The 21,144-nt window shown below is 44.2% G+C and overlaps 1 protein-coding gene across 12 annotated transcripts in view; it reads right to left on the minus strand.

Annotated features, from left to right (window-relative positions):
* Positions 1 to 3,154: 3,154 nt before the first annotated feature.
* CIC (capicua transcriptional repressor) overlaps positions 3,155 to 21,144 on the minus strand; it is a 142,547-nt gene continuing 124,557 nt past the window's right edge. For 6 of the 12 annotated variants that reach the window (XM_056544604.1, XM_056544605.1, XM_056544606.1 and 3 more), the window contains exons 13-22: positions 17,284 to 17,453; positions 15,631 to 15,815; positions 13,436 to 13,726; positions 11,571 to 11,763; positions 10,493 to 10,769; positions 8,677 to 8,921; positions 8,376 to 8,530; positions 8,152 to 8,283; positions 7,874 to 8,035; positions 3,155 to 6,387 (exon numbers count right to left, since the gene is read on the minus strand). In XM_056544604.1, coding sequence (XP_056400579.1) covers positions 6,110 to 6,387; positions 7,874 to 8,035; positions 8,152 to 8,283; positions 8,376 to 8,530; positions 8,677 to 8,921; positions 10,493 to 10,769; positions 11,571 to 11,763; positions 13,436 to 13,726; positions 15,631 to 15,815; positions 17,284 to 17,453 — 2,088 coding nt within the window. In that variant the 3' untranslated portion in view covers positions 3,155 to 6,109. Of the gene's footprint in view, positions 6,388 to 7,873; positions 8,036 to 8,151; positions 8,284 to 8,375; positions 8,589 to 8,676; positions 8,922 to 10,492; positions 10,770 to 11,570; positions 11,764 to 13,435; positions 13,727 to 15,630; positions 15,816 to 17,283; positions 17,454 to 21,144 lie in introns of those variants that run through there. The other 6 variants (XM_056544609.1, XM_056544598.1, XM_056544600.1 and 3 more) reach the window with 5 other exon arrangements.

Here is a 21,144-nt window from a genome sequence, read left to right on the forward strand (position 1 = left end):
GAACAACGGACAAGTGATGTAATGTCTCTGATCACACTGCAACCTGGGAAAACCTGACACTCATTTTGTATACTGTTAAATAGAGATGATGAACTTACAGTAAATTCGATTCGTCACTAACTTCTCAGCTCGGCAGTTGATGACTTAACCTGCATAAATTAGTTCAGCTTTCCGGTGCTCCGGTGGGCTGGAAAAGGTGGATACAGTCCTAGGAAAGAGCCTCCTAGGACTGTATCCACCTTTTCCAGCCCACCAGAACACCTGAAAGCTGAACTCATTTATGCAGGAAGAGTCATCAACTGCCGAGCCGAGAAGTTCGTGACGAATCGATATGACTGTAAGTTCGCTCATCTCTACTGTTAAACATCGGGGCAAAGATCACATAAGAATTGCGAGATCACCAGGTACAGACACTTATGAACTACACTTTACAGCCCCTGTAGCATAGTCAAATAAAGGGTTATTTCAGGATTTTTCCAAAAAGATGGAGACCACTGACAAAGCACCATAGCTGGGGATGGATGTGTGGCATGTCTACTATCTACTTCCTGGTTGACCAGTTATTCAGTACTACAATTCCCAAAATGCATTGCTATCCCTCAGCTTATCACAACCCTACTAGAGCACTTCTGCCAGAGCTGTTACAGAACATTTTAGTAATCAGACTATTGTTCTGCAATACCTGCTGTATGCATTCTATGTCTGCTCCTCCTGAGGCATTGTTCATATTGAGGCAGCATGCTGTAAACACACAAATCATTCTTCCCTAAATGCCCGAATATGACAGGGGGATGATGCCATCACTCGGGGGTAGGGCTTGAGCTTAAAGGTGTACTCTGCCCTGGGACATCTTATCCCCCTATCCATCCGTGCACCGGATGTCTGAGGTGCCATGAGCGGCAGGACCCCATGATCAGATATCTTATCCCCTATCCTTTGGATAGGGGATAAGATGTCTAGGGGTGGAGTAGCCCTTTAAAGGGGTACTCCACACCCCTAGACATCTTATCTCCTATTCAAGGGATAGGGGATAAGATGTCAGATCGCCAGGGGTCCCACTGCTGGGGACCCCCGGGATCTTGGCTGCAGCACCCACCTGTACGGCTTCCACCTCACACCCGCATTGCTTGTGGCTTCGGATCCCAACTACAATGGCGGAAGAGCGTGACGTCACACCCCGCCCCCTCAATGCAAGTCTTGTGGTCGGGATCCGAAGCCACAAGAAATGCCGGTGTGAGGTGGAAGCTGTAGAGGTGGGTGCTGCAGCCAAGATCCAGGGGGACCCGGCGATCTGACATTTTATCCCCTATCCTTTTGAAAGGGGATAAGATGTCTAGGGGTGTGGAGTAGCCATTTAAAGACAAGATCCAGCAAAACCTCCTGAAGATGATGTGTTGGCTTGGAAGACAGGAACGATCGGGAAACTAGAGACAACACCACACTGACAAGACTGCACAACTTCCTGTTAGGTATTTTAAGCAACCCTGCAATGCATAGTTTAAAAATCTGTATGTAACAAATTAATCGCAGAAATCTTCTACTGCCATCCAGGAAGAAGTCTGGTAATCAGAGCGGCCTATCAACAGCTCAGCTTTAAGATGGCCATACAGTTACCAGATAAGGCTACCGAGAACCTATCCAAACACTGCAGTGTTTCAGAAGACTCAAATGATAAAGCTGTCGGGAACACGCTCCAAGTTAGACTGGGATGACACGGGTGTGTCTTCTGGCATTTTTTCCCCTTCAGAGCTGTGGAAAATGCACCTGAGGGAAACTGATGCTCGATCGGATCCCATTTATTTGAATAGGAGTTTACATATATCCAGCATCTCAGTTTGGACTCGCTGGACTGGCACCAGACAGGGGAACACATCTTGCTGGCGTTCAGAAACAATGGATGCCAGATGCTACCCAGCTAATGACAAGTAATGCATGTCAGCATCAGTTGTGGCGAGATTTAGGCTGAGTTTAGGGTGGGTTTGCACTACGATTTTACCATATGGTTTCATAAACAAACCCGTATGCAACCGTACAGAAAACCGCGCCCATAGACTTCCCATTCAAAACCGTATGCACCATAATGTATACGGTTGTCTCCATTTTACAAAACATATGTTTTTTTTACTTATTTTTTCCAGACAAAACCGTAGCCTACCACGATTTTTGGTCCGGGTGAAAAACTGTATTAAATCGTATACGTTTTTTTTTTTAAACATGGGAGTCAATGGGAACCGTACAGAACCGTATGTGCGTACAGCTCCATCCAGTTTTCACCATACGGTTTTTGGCTTTGCTCAGTTTTTTTTTCATGGAATTTCAATCAAACAAGTAAAACTTTATTCATAATGGAGTGAAAAGTTAAAAACGTATAAGTTTTTTTTCTTAAAAAATAGATGCAACCGGACATCATTTTTCAAACCGTATACAGATAAAAATTTGTACATACAGTTTAGTCCGGTTTTGAGGAATCCGTTTTTTAAATCAAAAACCTGATACAAAACTGTATTGCAAAAACATGGTGTGAACCCAGCCTTACAAATGCTGGACACCGGACATATTTAATCCTACTTACTGGGACAGTCCACAGTTGCTTCCTTCCGCCTGGATTAATAGGCAGAGATCCATTAATCTAGGCCCGGCTGGGATCGCCCCGATAACTTGGAGCCCTTTCCTGGAACTCTATGACTAGGATTCCTCCGAGAGGCTGCAAAGGTTCAGTGAATCATCCACCATTGTAGTAAGGGAGCCCAAAAAAACTGATTACATGTTCCCTTTAAATTGAAAGGTGGGGAGTAGTCGCCCATAGGAACCTGATTACCCTAATTTTTCAGAAGCACTTTGAGAACTGAAGCAGAGATCAGATTGGTTTCTATGGGCGCCTCCTCCTCCACTTACCTTGCACCAGTTTTGATGAATCTACTGCCATTTAGGAACAAAGCAAGGTCTATAGCAGTGGTCCTCAAACTGTGGCCCTCCAGATGTTGCAAAACTACAATTCCCAGCATGCCTGGACAGCCGTTGGCTGTCCAGGCATGCTGGGAATTGTAGTTTTGCAACATCTGGAGGGCCACAGTTTGGGGATCACTGGTCTATAGGAACAAAGCAAACTCTCCAATAAGACGCCACACACTTGATTAAGTTTTTTTTTGTTTCGTTTCTTTTTTTATTTCATTACAGTAAGAAATATTGCACATGATCAACATGTCTGTTCTGTCTCAGTCCTCTTTCTCTCTGAACAAACAAAAAATATGAGCGCAAGATGTCTCCACCATCCGATCTGTGGCTACGCTGGTGGCAGGGAGTGGACACGAGGACCGTCTCTCCCTTACATTGTTCATTCTCCCTGGCAGAGTACACAGGATTGGTTAGTGCCGCCGTGAAACAGTCCATCTCTTCTAAGAACATCGGGAAGGAGTACTGTGCATCAATGCAGGCCCGCACCGTGGTATACTTAACCCCTTCCGCACTGCCTCCAAGAATTCAGGTTATGATGGGACGCACTGATTCGTGTTCACCAATCCCTCCCCCCCCCCCCCCCCCCACTGCCACCAAGTGCAGACCGGGACTGTGGGCCCCCGCTACAGGAGCCACGAAAGGAACAATCAGCCAGGCCTAGCCAGAGTCTGTGTGCTGCAGCACCTTGGAATAGGAAAGCTTAGTAGCACTATATAATGCAGCATGTTTGTTTCAGGGGCAGATGGGTCACCCACACGAAATACAGCATCGAAACTCAAAGCAATGTGATTAGCAGGCGAACCTCCCCCCCCCCCCGCTGCAGAATATGTCACACAGGAGGGGGCCAATCCCACGCATCATGATCCTGACAACACACATCATTTCAGGGATATTTAGGAAAACTGAAGTCAAATGAAAAAGGAAAATAGTAAAATGGCGCAAATTTCTAAAAATCTGACTTGATTTTTGTGAAAAATAATCAGAATCTGGGTATTCTGGGCAACGTGCCCTCCCAACTCTTAAATGTGCATCAGTTTTAATAAACTTCCCCCACTGCATGTATATAGCAGCGGGCCTCCCTATAACGGCGCTGCGTCACCATAGTGACCATTCGCCTTTGTACATAGGACGATGTACATCAAATATACATATACTATCCCTACACTGCTGCCCTGCTATATAGACACAGACCTTCCATGCCCTCTGCAGTGCCTATTATTATAGCAAACCTTACAGACACACCCGGACTCATGTCGCTGGTTAACCCTTGCTATAAAAACAGCACAGACAGGCCCTTCTATGAATACAGCAGAAGTGTGCGAGGAGAGTATACAGCCCTTCAGTATACATGTGCATCCTGGTATACCGATGGCATATACTCCCTTTTATATACAGCAGAGGAAAATCTGTATACTGACTGGAGGGGAAGAAAAAAAAAAAAAAAACTATATATATACAGCAGGGTTCACCTCTGTATACTGCCCCTTGATACAGACTACACGCAATGTTGAAAACGGGTGCAGCGCAAAAATAAAAATGCTAAAGCCCATAGAAGCCAGATAAGCTTCCTACCTACCATACATGTCTGCGGCTACAACACCTTTTTTGCTTGCACCAGTTACAGCTATGTTTCTCAACCAGGGTGCCTCCAGCTGTTGCTCTATCTCAGCATTTCTCAACCAGGGTGCCTCCAGCTGTTGCTCTAACTCAGCATTTCTCAACCAGGGTGCCTCCAGCTGTTGCTCTAACTTAGCATTTCTCAACCAGGGTGCCTCCAGCTGTTGCTCATTTCTCATCCAGGGTGCCTCCAGCTGTTGCTCTAACTCAGCATTTCTCAACCAGGGTGCCTCCAGCTGTTGCTCTAACTCAGCATTTCTCAACCAGGGTGCCTCCAGCTGTTGCTCTAACTCAGCATTTCTCAACCAGGGTGCCTCCAGCTGTTGCTCTAACTCAGCATTTCTCAACCAGGGTGCCTCCAGCTGTTGCTCTAACTCAGCATTTCTCAACCAGGGTGCCTCCAAGCAATTGCAAATCTACAACTCCCAGCATGCCCGGACAGCCTTAGTTGTAGTTTTGCAACAGCAGGAGGCACCCTGGTTGAGAAATGCTGAGTTACAGCAAAGTCTGGGGGAGGGGAAAAAAAATCATAACATGAAATGGAAAGGAAAAGCCAAAATGAACCCCTATAACGTGTAATAGGAGACCTGGGTGCAGTCAGTACCCACCTGCTCAGCACACACAGATATATTCACACACGTGTATAATACAGACATACACATAGTGTATATATATGTATATATAGGTGTGTGTGGATATACGTTGTGTCTAGTGATTGACATTCTTTCCGGACGATCTGATCAGAAGGAAATTCTTATCATCATCACTACTCCTCTTGCATAAAAAGGTCTATATATATATAATTATATATAATATATTTATATATTTATACAGCTCCCCATAGTGCAGCTGCTTCTCATTGAACTAAAGTGTCATAAGAAAATATGATTTCCCCCCAACCCATCTACCCTCCCCCACCCCTCCCATCACGACACTTGTGTCCTTATGTTTAGGACAGTGTCACGCATTTGACCACAATTTTTTTCTTTTCTTTTCTGCAACACAAATCCAACCACTGTGCTGACCTGAACACGACGCTGCTGCTGCTGCTGCTGCTGCTACACCGGTGCTGACCTGGCATACACTCCAATGACAACGCCACAGCACTCTGCTACATCACTAAGTCCTCACCGCGTCTCAGCTTCCATAACCTAAATCCCTCTCTTGTTTCTTATACGCCAATCCCATGTATAGGTGCCAAGGTTACTTGCTCCCCGCTCAGCACGCCACGCAAAGATACAGGCCGAGTCCGTATGCCAATGGTGATTGAGAAGAGATTTAGAAGTGCCACGGATGAGCCGGTCAGGAGGATCTCCCCGCCGTCTGGACGTCTCTATGGTTACACATTCTGCCAAGGAATGAGTGGATTGTCTGTGCATGAGGGAGCAAAGTCTGATACGGGTAAAGGGGGAGCAGGTAACCCCCCCCCCCCCTCCCCACCACCTCAACCCTGGGTAATCCTCCTAGGAGATCCGCCCCAGTCTTTAGAGTTCAGTGGGTGGCTATACACAAGGACTACCCCCTTAGCCTTGAGCACTCATCTGCTGCTTGAGGGTTCGGGAGGTTCTTGTCCTCCCTCCCAAGTGGCATCAGGGGGCTCAGCGGGCCGAAGTGCATGATCCTGTGATGGGGGCTTAATTTCAGAAGGTCCAGTCTCTGAGGTGCTGGGGGACGAATGCTCAGGGAAGGGGGGCAGTTCTGTTGACGCGGCCGACTGCATGATCTTCTGCCTCACCTCACGAATCTTTAGCTGAAGACAAACCTTGGTGGGAAAGATGTCTGAAAAGCGAGACTGGAAGGCAGCGGTGGACTGAGCTAAGGAGGAAGAGAAGACACACACATTTATTTGTTACATTTATTAATTTATTATCAAATCATGTGCAGTGTATTATGCTTTTTATCGGGGGTAAAAGGCAGTGTTTTCCAAACAATGAAAAACTACAACTCCCAGCATGCCCGGACAGCCGTTGGCTGTCCGGGCATGCTGGGAGTTGAAGTTTTGCAACACTGCTTGGAAAACACTACTCACATATGACATCCCATCGGTACCCAGAGATTACTTCGCTGATGGAATGAGAATCCTCCCACTTAGATGCCGCAGTCTCTACTGGTCGCAGCATCTGAGGGATTAAACATTGCCGCAAAGTCTCAGCTGTAATATACAGCTCTCACGTGGTGCAGGCTCCGCTTTTCTGCCAACTATACCAAGACTCGTGGCTAACTACATAACCCCAGCGGTGTAACGGTACAGTGTATTGCATCAAGGGGTTAAAGGGGTACTCCACTGAAAAACATTTTTTTTTTCTAAATCACCTGGTGTCAGAAAGTTAAACAGGTTTGTAAATTACTTCTATTTTAAAATCTGAATCCTTCCAGTACTTATCAGCTGCTGTATGAGCCACAGGAAGTTCTTTTCTTTTTGAATTTCTTTTTTTTCTGACCACAGTGCTCTCTGCTGACACCTCTGTCCATGTCAGGAACTGTCCAGAGCAGGAGCAAATCCCCATAGAAAACCTATCCTGCTCTGGTCAGTCCCTGACATGGACAGAGGTGTCAGCAGAGAGCACTGTGGTCAGACATAGGAAATTCAAAAAGAAAAGAAATTCCTGTGGCGCATACAGCAGCTGATAAGTACTGGAAGGATTCAGATTTTTTTTAAGTAGAAGTCATTTACAAATCTGTTTAACTTTCTGACACCAGTTGATTTAAAAAAATATAATGTTTTCCAGTGGAGTACCCCTTTAAGGAGTATATACACCTGGTCTTGACAAAGATAAAAGACTAAATGTGACGCAAATTGCAAGTAGAACTCAATAATATTCGTCAATCACAATCCATAGAAAAAGAGGTCGGCACTGCCCCACACACTTCCGCTATCGAATAGTACAGCAGAACTGACACACGTGGAACCACGGAACCTGATCACATGGTGCTCGAATTCCAGAAAAGAACATCCACATCAATGAAATGAAGAAAAGATGGAGGCACCCGCTTATTCTGATCGGTCCTTTATTTTCGGTGCAAACGAACTACACGCAGTGACGCCAAGCAGACAGGGACTAGTGTAGTTACAGCAGTTTCACGCTTCTCTGTGTGGATATGCGTGAAACGGCTGTAACCACACTTTTCTGTCTGTTTGACTTCATGTAGTTTGTTTGCATCCAAAAAAAAAAAGAACTGATCAGGATAAGTGAGTGCTATCCTCTGTTCTTCATTTAAATTTAGAATATTTGTGGCTGTGGAAACATTTTTTTGTACTAGTTATTCCTGGAGTCCTATTCAGGTCTCGGCAAATACTCACAAGATGGAAAGAACCCGTGCTCCTGGAAGAGCTGCATGACCAGGGCTCGTCGCTGATCAAGGGTCCGGCGTAGAGATGAGTAGGGGACTTTATCGTACTCCAACTCAGCCAGCATGTCATCTGCCTCATTCCCTGTCATGGGACAAACCAGGAGATCAGTCACTAGAGGTGGGAGAGAATGGGAACGTACAAAAGGGAAAAATAAGGGCGTGAACTGTGTCAATCCAATGCCCAAACGTGAGAAAAACGAACATGAGATCTTCTTACAGACACCGTACCTGTTCGATCAAATGTGAAGATGTCGCCCTCACATTTGGCACTTTTGGGGGTGTTGGGTTCCGAGCTGCAGCTAGAACGTCTTCGCATCTTTCTCTTAGGAGAGATAGGATCCTCGGTGGAGGAGTCCAGATCTAAGAAAAGCAGAAGGAAAGCTGCTCAACGTCGCCACGGGAAGTCGAGGAGATTCCGTTAGTCGTACTCCTCTTAATACAAAGGCACATACCAGTAGAATTCTTACGTTTCTTGCGATATGACCCCAGGATCGCTCGGGGGGACGTGGCCAGAGACTGAAGTGTGGGGGAGGGCAGCACCTCTTCTGGCTTGAACTCAGGAAGCTCCGCAAAACGTTCCTCGAAGTCCACCTCAGACAGGACCCTGCTGGTGGTAGAGCAAGACACATGAGTGGCTTAGGATAAGTGTCCACTAGTCGAAGACCCTAAAGTGAGATACACGGAGGTAAAAGGGCCCATTGTATGCACGGTAACCGGGTAACGGGGCGACGACATAAAACAGCAAAGACTCACTTGTCAACAGAGTCAAATGTCTTCTTCAAGGGCGGGGGACGTAACTTGGGCTTTTTCACGGGGGCGTCTTTTCTGTCCGGACCTTCAGATGGGGGTCCTGAAGACCTGCCAGCCTCACCCGGAGACCCAGTAACACTTGTGGAGGCAGCGGATGCCACCGGGGAAGAGGGTGGGGGAGGGGCGGGTGGAGCAGGGGCTGAGTCTGGGCGGCTCTCTGGCACAGTGGCTTTCCATTCTGGCTGATACTATAACGGAGAGAACAATGGTTATGAAAGTAACGCAGGGTTAGAATAAAGTCGTGCAAACCCCTCAACAGATGGCGAGGCCGGACAACACCCGCTCTCCAGACTAGACGTGGACCCTGGCAAGTGGTCTTCTTTTCTAGCCCTATGGGCCACGGGGATGAGGATTGACCATCACAAGGACTAAATACAGATCCATTTCTAGCAGCAGAAACACATGGAACACGAAACTGTATCTGAGTAATATGTATAAACCAGGAATCTAGGTGCACATGTAGCTTCTGACCAGCAGATGGCACTAAGCAGCAGCCAGTGAGAGGTAAATACTACAAGCTGTAGAAGGTAGAGGTCCCTTTAACCCCTTAAGGACTGAGCGTTTTTTCACTTTCATTTTTTCCTCCTTACCTTATAAAAATCATAACACACTTTCAATTTTGCACCTACAGACCCATATTAGGGGTTGTTTTTTGTGCCACCAATTCTACTTTGTTATGACATCAGTCATTTTACCCAAAATTCTATGGAGAAACCAGAAAAAAAAAAAAAAAATTTTTTATATATATATATATATATATATATATATATATATATATATATATATACATATATACATACACACACACACACACACACATATACATATATACACAAACATATATTTTGTGGGACAAAATTGAAAAAAAAATGCCATTTTGTAATTTTTGGGGGCCTCCATTAAGAAGTGCATTTTTCTGTAAAAATGACCCCTTCTCTTTATTCTGTAGGTCCATACGATTAAAATGATCCCCTACTTATATAGGTTCGATTTTTCGAAATTAATACGATAAAAATGGCCATCTTCTGACCCCTAGAACTTACGGTATTTTTCCGCATACGGGGCGGTATGAGGGCTAATTTTTTGCGCCGTGACCAGAAGTTGATCGCTTTTTATTCATTTTTTTTATGGTATAAAAAGTGACCAAAAATACGGTATTTTGGAAAAAAATTTATGTGTACGCCATCAACCGTACGGTTTAAATCACATTACATTTTTATAGTTCAGACATTTACGCACGCGGTGATACCACAAGGTTTATTTATTTATGATTATATATATATATATATATATATATATATATTTTTTTTTTTTTTTTGGGGGGGGGGAAAGGGGGATGGTTCAAACTTTTATTAGGGAAGGGGTTAAATCACATTTATTAACTTTTTTTTTTTTTTTTAAACAATTTTTACATAATTTTTTAGTACCCAAAGGGGTCTATTCCATGCAATCTTCTGATTGCAGACACTGATCAATGCTATGGCATGGCATAGCATTGATCGGTGTTATCGGCGATCTGCTGCTCCAGCCTGGATCTCAGACATGCAGCAGCAGAGCACCGTCCATGGACCTCTGTTCCAAAACTACAACTCCCAGCATGCCCGGACAGCCAAAGGCTGTCCGGGCATGCTGGGAGTTGTAGTTTTGCAACATCTGAAGGTCCAAAGTTTGGAGACCACTGCTGTAAGCTAATAAAATAATAACCCACAAAACTGTACTCACTCCACTGAAGCTCATGCAGGTCTTCCGTTCCACTTACCACTGACTCCTTCTTGACAGTAGGTGACGGTGGAGGTTCCCTTTTCACGTCAGCCATGGAGGAGGTGCAGCTCTGTAGAGGGGACCCAGCAGACTTCTCCTCCGTAACATTTTTTGCCCACATGTCCCGTGATGATCGCTCTTCTGGAACGGGCAACCTTGGCTTCCCCGGAGCCGGATCTCGAGGCGGGGCGGAAGGAAAGGGGCTCGGCGGGGCAGAAGACTGCTCTGTTGTAGCTTCCCGGACGATGGGTGTCCCCCGAGACTCTGATGGGTACCTAACAGACAGATCGTAAGGAAGGACCCTCATCTAACCAAAGGTGGGGGGTGTGTGGGGGGTCTCCTTATTACATCTATATTCCTCTCATCTTACCAAAGAAAAGGGGGTCACCTCATTACATCTATATGCCCCTCATGTAACCAAAGGAGGGGGGTCCCCTATTACATCTATATGCCCCTCATATAACCATGGAGGGGGGTCCCCTATTACATCTATATGCCCCTCATATAACCATGGAGGGGGGTCCCCTATTACATCTATATGCCCCTCATATAACCATGGAGGGGGGTCCCCTATTACATCTATATGCCCCTCATGTAACCAAAGGAGGGGGGTCCCCTATTACATCTATATGCCCCTCATCTAACCATGGAGGGGGGTCCCTTATTACATCTATATGCCCCTCATGTAACCAAAGGAAAGGGGGTCCCTTATTATATTTATATGCCCCTCATCCAACCATGGAGGGGGTCCCCTATTACATCTATATGCCCCTCATCTAACCATGGAGGGGGGTCCCCTATTACATCTATATGCCCCTCATGTAACCATGGAGGGGGGTCCCTTATTATATTTATATGCCCCTCATCCAACCATGGAGGGGGGTCCCCTATTACATCTATATGCCCCTCATCTAACCATGGGGGGGGGGGGGGTCCCCTATTACATCTATATGCCCCTCATCTATACACTATATACCAGGACCTCGATGACTTTCGTTATAAAGGGTAACATGGGTCTGAGGAGGATTTGGAATACATTTTCTCCGGTTAGAGATGGTTTCCACCAGGTTTCTTACTTTGGTTCTGATGTCTCTTCACGTGGTGGCGGTAAAGGTGCTGGCCGGGTTGTGGAGCGCACGCAGGGAGAGGGCGAGGAGGCCTCGTACGATCCCACTGGGATGTTGGCGATGGTGGCCTTTACTTTCTGGGGAGGCTTCGGGAGGTTTCGCTGAGGCTTCGGGGCCACTAGACTGAACGTAACCGAGGAGGCTGCAAGAGAAGAGGACGGACGTTCAGCAATTGTTACTATTCTCACAGTATAATAAATATAATAGAAAATATTATTGTAATAGGAGTATAAATATATTTGTAATTACTGTACATTGGTATTCATGTATCTTAGAGGAAACCTGACAGTAGGGCGGTGAGAAGCACAAGAGCTCAATATATGTTGCAAAAAGATGCACAAAGAATTATGGGCAAGGTCTTTGACATACTATGAAGTGACCCCACCAGCAGAATAGTGAGTGCAGCTCTGCGGTATAATACAGGATATAACTCAGGATCAGTACAGGATAAGTAATGTAATGTATGTACACAGTGATCCCACCAGCAGAATAGTGATTACAGCTCTGGAGTATAATACAGGATATAACTCAGGATCAGTACAGGATAAGTAATGTCATGTATGTACACAGTGACCTCACCAGCAGAATAGTGAGTACAGCTCTGGAGTATAATACAGGATATAACTCGGGATCAGTACAGGATAAGTAATGTAATGTATGTACACAGTGACCTCACCAGCAGAATAGTGAGTACAGCTCTGGAGTATAATACAGGATATAACTCAGGATCAGTACAGGATAAGTAATGTAATGTATATACACAGTGACCCCACCAGCAGAATAGTAAGTGCAGCTCTGTAGTATAATACAGGATATAACTCAGGATCAGTACAGGATAAGTAATGTAATGTATGTACACAGTGCCCCCAGCAGCAGAATAGTGAGTACAGCTCTGGAGTATAATACAGGATATAACTCAGGATCAGTACAGGATAAGTAATGTAATATATGTACATAGTGACCCCACCAGCAGAATAGTGAGTACAGCTCTGGAGTATAATACAGGATATAACTCAGGATCAGTACAGGATAAGTAATGTAATGTATATACACAGTGACCTCACCAGCAGAATAGTGAATACAGCTCTGGAGTATAATACAGGATATAACTCAGGATCAGTACAGGATAAGTAATGTAATGTATGTACACAGTGACCTCACCAGAAGAATAGTGAGTACAGCTCTGGAGTATAATACAGGATATAACTCAGGATCAGTACAGGATAAGTAATGTAATGTATGTACACAGTGACCTCACCAGAAGAATAGTGAGTACAGCTCTGGAGTATAATACAGGATATAACTCAGGATCAGTACAGGATAAGTAATGTAATGTATGTGCACAGTGATCTCACCAGCAGAATAGTGAGTACAGCTCTGGAATATAATACAGGATATAACTCAGGATCAGTACAGGATAAGTAATGTAATGTATGTACACAGTGATCTCACCAGCAGAATAGTGAGTGCAGCTCTGGAGTATAATACAGGATATAACTCAGGATCAGTACAGGATAAGTAATGTATGTATACAGTGACCTCACCAGCAGAATAGTGAGTACAGCTCTGGAGTATAATACAGGATATAACTCAGGATCAGTACAGGATAAGTAATGTATGTATACAGTGACCTCACCAGCAGAATAGTGAGTACAGCTCTGGAGTATAATACAGGATATAACTCAGGATCAGTACAGGATAAGTAATGTATGTATACAGTGACCTCACCAGCAGAATAGTGAGTACAGCTCTGGAGTATAATACAGGATGTAACTTTTTACTTATATTAACAGCAAACAAAATCCAAAACCTACCAGTGACTGTTGTGACATGCGAGGAGATCCCTCCTGTGGATGATGCGCTGACTGTCGGTGGAGAGGTGACCGCTTTAGGCAGTATGGTGGTAGGTGCTGATGGCATGATGCCTGTGCTGGCCACAGTGTACACCAGGTTTTGTGCAGGAGGAGCAGCTGTCACAGCCAGTGTGCTGGACCCGACTGAGGGATATATCGCTGTTAACACCTGGCTACTGCTGCTCGGGGGTACAGGAGGCGTGGAGGCCGGAGAAACACCTACCTGCCCGGGGGCAAGAATTTGGCTTTGTCCTTTGTTGTGAAAAGGAATAAAAGAGAATAGCTATGGTCAGTATAAATATATTTATCAGGAAATCTGCCTCCCCCTAAGTTAAAGGGGTATTCCAGGAAAAAACATTTTTTTTTCTTTTATATATCAACTGGCTCCAGAAAGTTTAACAGATTTGTAAATTACTTCTATTAAAAAAATCTTAATCCTTCCAATAATTATCAGCTGCTGAAGTTGAGTTGTTTTCTGTCTGACAACAGTGCTCTCTGCTGACATCTCTGCTTGTCTTGGGAACTGCACAGAGTGGAAGAGGTTTGCTATGGGGATTTACTTCTAAACTGGGCGGTTCCCGAGACACTTGTCATCAGAGAGCACTTAGACAGAAAAGAACAACTCAACTTCAGCAGCTCATAAATACTGAAAGGATTAAGATTTTTTAATAGAAGTAATTTACATATCTGTTTAACTTTCTGGAGCCAGTAGATAAATAAATAAAAGTTTTTTCCTGGATAACCCCTTTAAAGGAGATACATCTTTCTGCATGATATATCTATGGGAGAGCTGAACAGCCGATATATGGATGGGGCGTGTCGGGGCCCCTGTGTAGAAGATCGCGGGGTAAGTTTTCGTGCATGTTACTTCTTTAAAATGAGTCATCAGACATTAAAAATATAATTTTTTTTCTCTTTTTGGTACAGCATTACTTTTGCCTATTGGCAGTACTTGGTTTTTAAAAGGGTATTCCAGGAAAAAACTTTTTATTTTATATATATATATATATATATTGGCTCCAGAAAGTTAAACAGATTTGTAAATTACTTCTATTAAAAAATCTTAATCCTTCCAATAATTAGCAGCTGCTGAAGTTGAGTTGTTGTTTTCTGTCTGACAACAGTGCTCTCTGCTGACATCTCTGCTTGTCTTGGGAACTGCACAGAGTAGAAAAGGGTTTGCTATGGGGATTTGCTTCTACTCTGGACAGTTCCCGAGACAGGTGTCATCAGAGAGCACTTAGACAGAAAAGAACAACTCAACTTCAGCAGCTCTAAAAGGAATGAAAGGATTAAGATTTTTTAATAGAAGTCATTTACAAATCTGTTTAACTTTGTGGAGTCAGTGGATATATTAAAAAAAACAAAAAAAAGTTTTTCCTGGATAACCCCAAGGGGTACTCCACTGGCCAGCGCTCGAAACATTTAGTTCCGGACACTGTGTGTGCGCTGCGGGGATCGGCCACGCCCTCCCATAGACTTTCATTGAGGGGGCGTGGCCGACTCACGCAGCGTCCGAAATTAAATGTTCGCAGCGCTTTCTTTCTTTTATTTATTAATTTTTTTTTCCCCCTCTGGGGGGGTACGGGGGTATATATTAATAGGTAGGTGAGGCAATGAAGATCATAAGCCTCTATTTGTTGACTGTTGTAAATATATATATATATATTGTGTATATGTTTTGTATATAGATTTGAAAATAAATAAAAACTATGATGAAAAATAAAAAAATAAATGTTCCCAACGCTGGCCAGTTGAGTACTAGAGATGAGAGAATTTACAGTAAATTCGATTCGTCACGAACTTCTCGGCTCAGCAGTTGATGACTTATCCTGAATAAATTAGTTCAGCTTTCAGGTGCTCCAGTGGGCTGGAAAAGGTGGATACAGTCCTAGGAAAGAGTCTCCTAGGACTGTATCCACCTTTTCCAGCCCACGGAAGCACCTGAAAGCTGAACTAATTAATTCAGGATAAGTCATCAACTGCTGAACCGAGAAGTTCGTGACGAATCGAATTTACTGTAAATTCGCTCATCTCTATTGAGGACCCCTTTAAGTGAATAAAGCTCACCTGTCAAGCAAAAGTTGTGCTGTGTCCAGAAAACAATAAATAACAACAGGCCCTGATCATGTATTAATAAGTTGTTCTCGTCTTACCTGCCAGCAGTGGCTGCACAATGGTCTGACCACTTGGACTTATTGTGGTAAAGCCAAGAGCCATGGAGCCGGCCGCAAGTGTCGTCTGTACACAAGGGGCCGTGCCTGGTGTAGCAGTCTGGGAGTGTGAGCTGGTGGTCACCAGAGGTAGTGTGGGGCCTGCCGCAGACGGCACGTAAGTGATCCTGACCAAGAGAGAGTATATTAGTTGAACAGCAGTCTCAGAGCAGTCTTATTTCAAAGCCTTACTGTCATTTACAAAACATGCCAGAAAGACATATGAAAAAAATTTTGATCAATCGGGGTCAGGGTGCGAGAGAACTCCCCCCCCCCACCCCCAACCACCCACCCACCGATCGACAGAAAGAGCACTTCGCTAAACCTTTCCCTCCCAGTCTCTCGCCTTGCTCCAGGATAGGGATTCTTTAGAAAGTCTATAAAGTCTGTCTCATACAGAGGTATATATATATATATATATATATATATATATATATATATATATATATATATGCGCGCTTATAGTTAGTGATTAGCGGGGGTCTCAGCACCAAGACCGTGATTGATCAAAGTTTTTAAAATGTCGCTATATGTTTAAAAAAAAAAAAAAAGACTAAACACTAGAGATGAGCGAACTTACAGTAAATTCGATTCGTCACGAACTTCTTGGCTCGGCAGTTGATGACTTTCCCTGCGTAAATTAGTTCAGCCTTCAGGTGCTCCGGTGGGCTGGAAAAGGTGGATACATTCCTAGGAAAGAGTCTCCTAGGACTGTATCCACCTTTTCCAGCCCACGGGAGCACCGGAAAGCTGAACTAATTTATGTAGGAAAAGCATCAACTGCCGAGCCGAGAAGTTCGTGACGAATCGAATTTACTGTAAGTTCGCTCATCTCTACTAAACACATTACAGGGGTATTTCGGCTTTATACATCTTATCCCCTATCCAAAGGATTAGGGATAAGATGTATGATCGCAGGGGTCTCGTCGCTGGGGACCCCCGCAATCTCGGTGTAGTCCCCAGTGTAGTGCCGGGTGCTGCCTCCAAGACAGGGATGTGATGTCACGCCCACGCCCCCTCCATTTATGTCTATGGGAGGGGGCGTGACAGTCGTCACGCCCCCTCCCATAGACATGAATGGAGGGGGAGTGGCCTGATGTCATTAGGGGGCATGGCTGTGACTTCATGTCCTCGTTTCGGAAGTAGGCACAAAATGCCGGTGGCTGCACAGAGATCGCCGGGGTCCCCAGCGGCGGGACCCCTGCGATCATACATCTTATCCCCTATCCTTTGCATAGGGGATAAGATGTATAAAGCCGGAATACCCCTTTAAAAGAAGTACTGTGGTGCCGTACAACTTATCCCTTATCCAAAGGACAGGGGATAAGTGTCAGATCGGGGAGCCCCTGCGATCTCCTGCACAGCACTGATGGCTCTTCCCAGGAGCGAAGCAAGTCTATCCTCGCACGAAGCAGAGGTCCAAACACCCCGTCCATGTATCTCTTGGGAGAGCGGGAGATACCTGAACACTGTATCTCAGTCTCTCCCGTGGGGATACATGGAGGGGGCGTTTTGGCGTCACCACAGTACTCCTTCAAGTCAACAGGTCTAGACAACCTTTTCCCTTATGCCATGATAATGGTTGCACCCGCTTACCGAGTAGAAGGTAAGATGACTTTCTGCGGTTGAGAAGTCGCCGCCATGACGGTTGCAGTCGCCATGGTGACTGGAATCGCACTCTGGAGTGTTGAATTAACTGGGGGCACTAAGGCACTCTGGGATGGAGCTGGCGGCTGCACCATGGGCATCGGAGTGATCTGAATTATCTGGAAAATAAAAGGACGACCATGATGAGGGGAGAAGGTGGAAGGAAAGAACAAAGGAAACTACTAAAAATCTGTATAGAAGGAAAACGGAAGAACAAATATGGATACAGCAGATTAGAATGAAAAATGTCACAAAATGTTTTCGTCTGAAGTTGTGATTTCTGGGTATAACCCTGGCAGGACCTTCCTGCTCAAGGACATCACCACAGATCTATTACAGTGTTTCCCAATCATCGTGCCCCCAGCTGTTGCAAAACTACAACACCCAACATGCTGAGAGTTGTAGTCTTGCTACAGCTGGAGGCACTCTGGTTGGGGACCACTGCTCTATTTCCCCAAACACATGCACATTCATCCGAGAAGAGAAAGCAGCAACCAGACTCCTCCGGTGGCGGCTTATTGTGGATCATGTATTTGAAATCCAACATGCCTGATCCTTTCTTGCCCCCAAAACATAGGTATTAACTGAACCTGCCTATTTCAGGGGGGCCGACTGCTCATCTGCAGTGTGTGGGGCCTCCTGATTCTCTGTACATCAGGGGAGAAGAACCAGGCATGCTGGACAACATTCCTCCCCATTTAGAGTACATGCATGCTTGGTCGAGCAGCGTATACACGAGTATGGGTGAATATGTTTGCGCAAAAACTAAAATGTATGGTTAGCTTAAAGGGGTACTCCGGTGGAAAACTTTTTTTTTTTTTTTTAATCAACTGGTGCCAGAAAGTTAAACAGATTTGTAAATGACTTCTATTTAAAAATCTTAATCCTTCCAGTACTTATCAGCTGCTGTATGCTCCACATGAAGTTCTTTTCTTTTTGAATTTCTTTTCTGTCTCACCACAGTGCTCTCTGCTGACACCTCTGTCCATGTCAGGAACTGTCCAGAGCAGTAGAGGTTTGCTGTGGGGATTTTCTTCTGCTCTGGACAATTCCTGACATGGACTGTGGTCAGACAGAAGGGAAACTCAAAAAGAATAGAACTTCCTCTACAGTATTCAGCAGCTGATAAGTACTGGAAGGATTAAGATTTTTAAATAGAAGTAATTTACAAATCTGTTTAACTTTCTAGCACCAGTTGATAAAAAAATGAAATAAAATAATAATTCCACCGGAGTACCCCTTTAACTCCTTAGGGATCAAGCCTATTTTCACCTTAAGGACAGGAGCATTTTTTGCACATCTGACCACTGTCACTTTAAGCATTAATAACTCTGGGATGCTTTTACTTATGAGTTTGATTCAGAGACTGTTTTTTCGTGACATATTCTACTTTATGTTAGTGGTAAATTTTGTCGATACTTGCATCATATCTTGGTGTAAAAATTTCATGAAAAATGTGAAATTTAGCATTTTTCTAAATTTGAAGCACTCTGCTTGTAAGGAAAATAGATATCCCAAATAAATTATATTTTGGTTCATAAAGTTGACATGTTTTTACTTTTGGAAGACGTCAGAGGGCTTCAAAGTTCAGCAGCAATTTTCAAATTTTTCACAAAATTTTCAAAATCTGATTTTTTCAGGGACCAGTTCAGTTTTAAAATGTATTTAAAGGGCCTTCATATTAGAAATACCCCACAAATGACCCCATTATAAAAACTGTTTTTTGGGGGGCATGTCACATTTAGGAAGCCCCTATGGTACCAGAACAGCAAAAAATAAAAAATAAAATAAAAAATATATATATATAATTTTGCAAACTACACCCCTCAAGGAACGTAACAGGGGGTCCAGTGAGCCTTAAAACCCCACAGGTGTTTGACTACTTTTCATTAAAGACGGATGTGTAAGTTATTTTTATTTTTTTCTATTCAAAAAAAAAAAAATTCTCAATAAAATGCTGCTTTTCCCCCCAAATTTTACATTTTTACAAGGTGTAATAGGAGAAAATGTCCCTAAAAATGTGTAACTCCATCTCTTCTGAGTATGGAAAAACCCCATGTGTGGATGTCAAATGCTCTGCGGGCGCACTACAATGCTCAGAAGAGGAGACACATTTGGCTTTTGGAAAGCAAATTTTGCTGAAATGGTTTTCAGGGGGCATTTCGCAAGCCCCTATGGTGCCAGAACAGCCAAAAAAATAAAAAAACACATGGCACACTATTTGGGAAACAACACCCCTCAAGGAACGTAACAAGGGGTACAGGGAGCCTTTACACCCAACAGTTGTTTGACAAATTTCTGCTAAAGGTGGATGTGAAAATGAAAAATTTGATTTTTTTCACTAAAATGCTGGTGTGCCCCCCCCCCCCCCAAATTTACCCCCCACTGGCGTTTGACAGATCTTTGGAACAGTGAGCTGAGCAAATGAAAATTACATTTTTCATTTTCACGGACCACTGTTTAAAAAAATCTGTCAGACACCTGTGGGGCATAAATGTTCACTGTACCCCTTATTACATTACATGAGGGGTGTAGTTTCCAAAATGGGGTCACATGTGGGGGGGGGGGGGGTCGGTCCACTGTTCTGGCACTATGGGGGCTTTGTAAACACACGAGGCCTTCAATTCCGGTCACATTCTTTCTCCAAATGCCCAATGGCGCTCCTTCTCTTCTGAGCATTGTAGTGCACTAGCAGAGCACTTTACATCCACATATATGGGGTATGATCTTACTCAGAAGAAATGGGGTTACAAAGTTTGGGGGGCTTTTTTCCTATTTTCCATTGTGACAATGATAAAATGTATGGTAACACCAGTATTTTGTGAAAATTGTTTTTTTTTTTTTTCATTTTCACATCCAATTTTAACGAAAATTTGTCAAACACCTGTGGGGTGTTAAGTCTCACTATACCCCTTATTACATTCCGTGAGGGGTGTAGTTTCCAAAATGGGGTCACATGTGGGTATCTCTTTTTTTGCGTTTATGTCAGAACCGCTGTAAAATCAGCCACCCCTGTGCAAATCCCCAATTTAGGCCTCAAATGTACATAGTGCGCTCTCTCTCCTGAGCCTTGTTGTGCGCCCACAGAGCATTTTACGTCCACATATGGGGTATTTCTGCACTCAGGAGAAATTGCATTACAAATTTTGGGGGTCTTTTTCTTCTTTTACCTCTTGTGAAAATGAAAAGTATGGCGCAAAACCAGCACGTTAGTGTAAAAAATTATTTTTTTTTTACACTAATAGGCTGGAGTGGACCCCAACTTTACCTTTTCATAAGGGGTAAAAGGAGAAAATAAAATAAAAAAATTTGTTAGGCAATTGCTCCAGAGTACGGAAATACCCCATATGTGGACCTAAACTGTTGCCTTGAAATACGACATGGCTCCGAAGTGAGAGAGCGCCATGTGCATTTGAGGCCTAAATTAGGGATCTGCATAGGGACGGACCCGGATGTAAGAATTACGCTTGCCTCCGATACGGCAGTGTTTTCCAAACAGGGTGCCTCCAACAGCCGGAGGCTCTGTTTTGGAAACAGTGCCATACCAGTGCCTGTATATGTAATGCTTTATCCTTTATTTTGTGTAGTGTAGTGTTTTTAGGGTACATTCACACGGATGGGAGTTTACAGCAAGTTTCCTGCTGGGAATTTGAGCTGCAGCGGAAAATTTGCTGCCCTTTGGCTGTCCATGCATGCTGGGAGTTGTAGTTTGCAACAGCTGGAGGTCCCTGGTTTGGAAACACTGAGTTAGGTAACAAACTCTGTGTTTTGCAACCAGTGTGCCTTCAGCGGTTTTAAAACTACAACTTT

Source organism: Hyla sarda, chromosome 10 (assembly GCF_029499605.1).
Source record: "Hyla sarda isolate aHylSar1 chromosome 10, aHylSar1.hap1, whole genome shotgun sequence".
NCBI lineage: Eukaryota > Metazoa > Chordata > Amphibia > Anura > Hylidae > Hyla > Hyla sarda.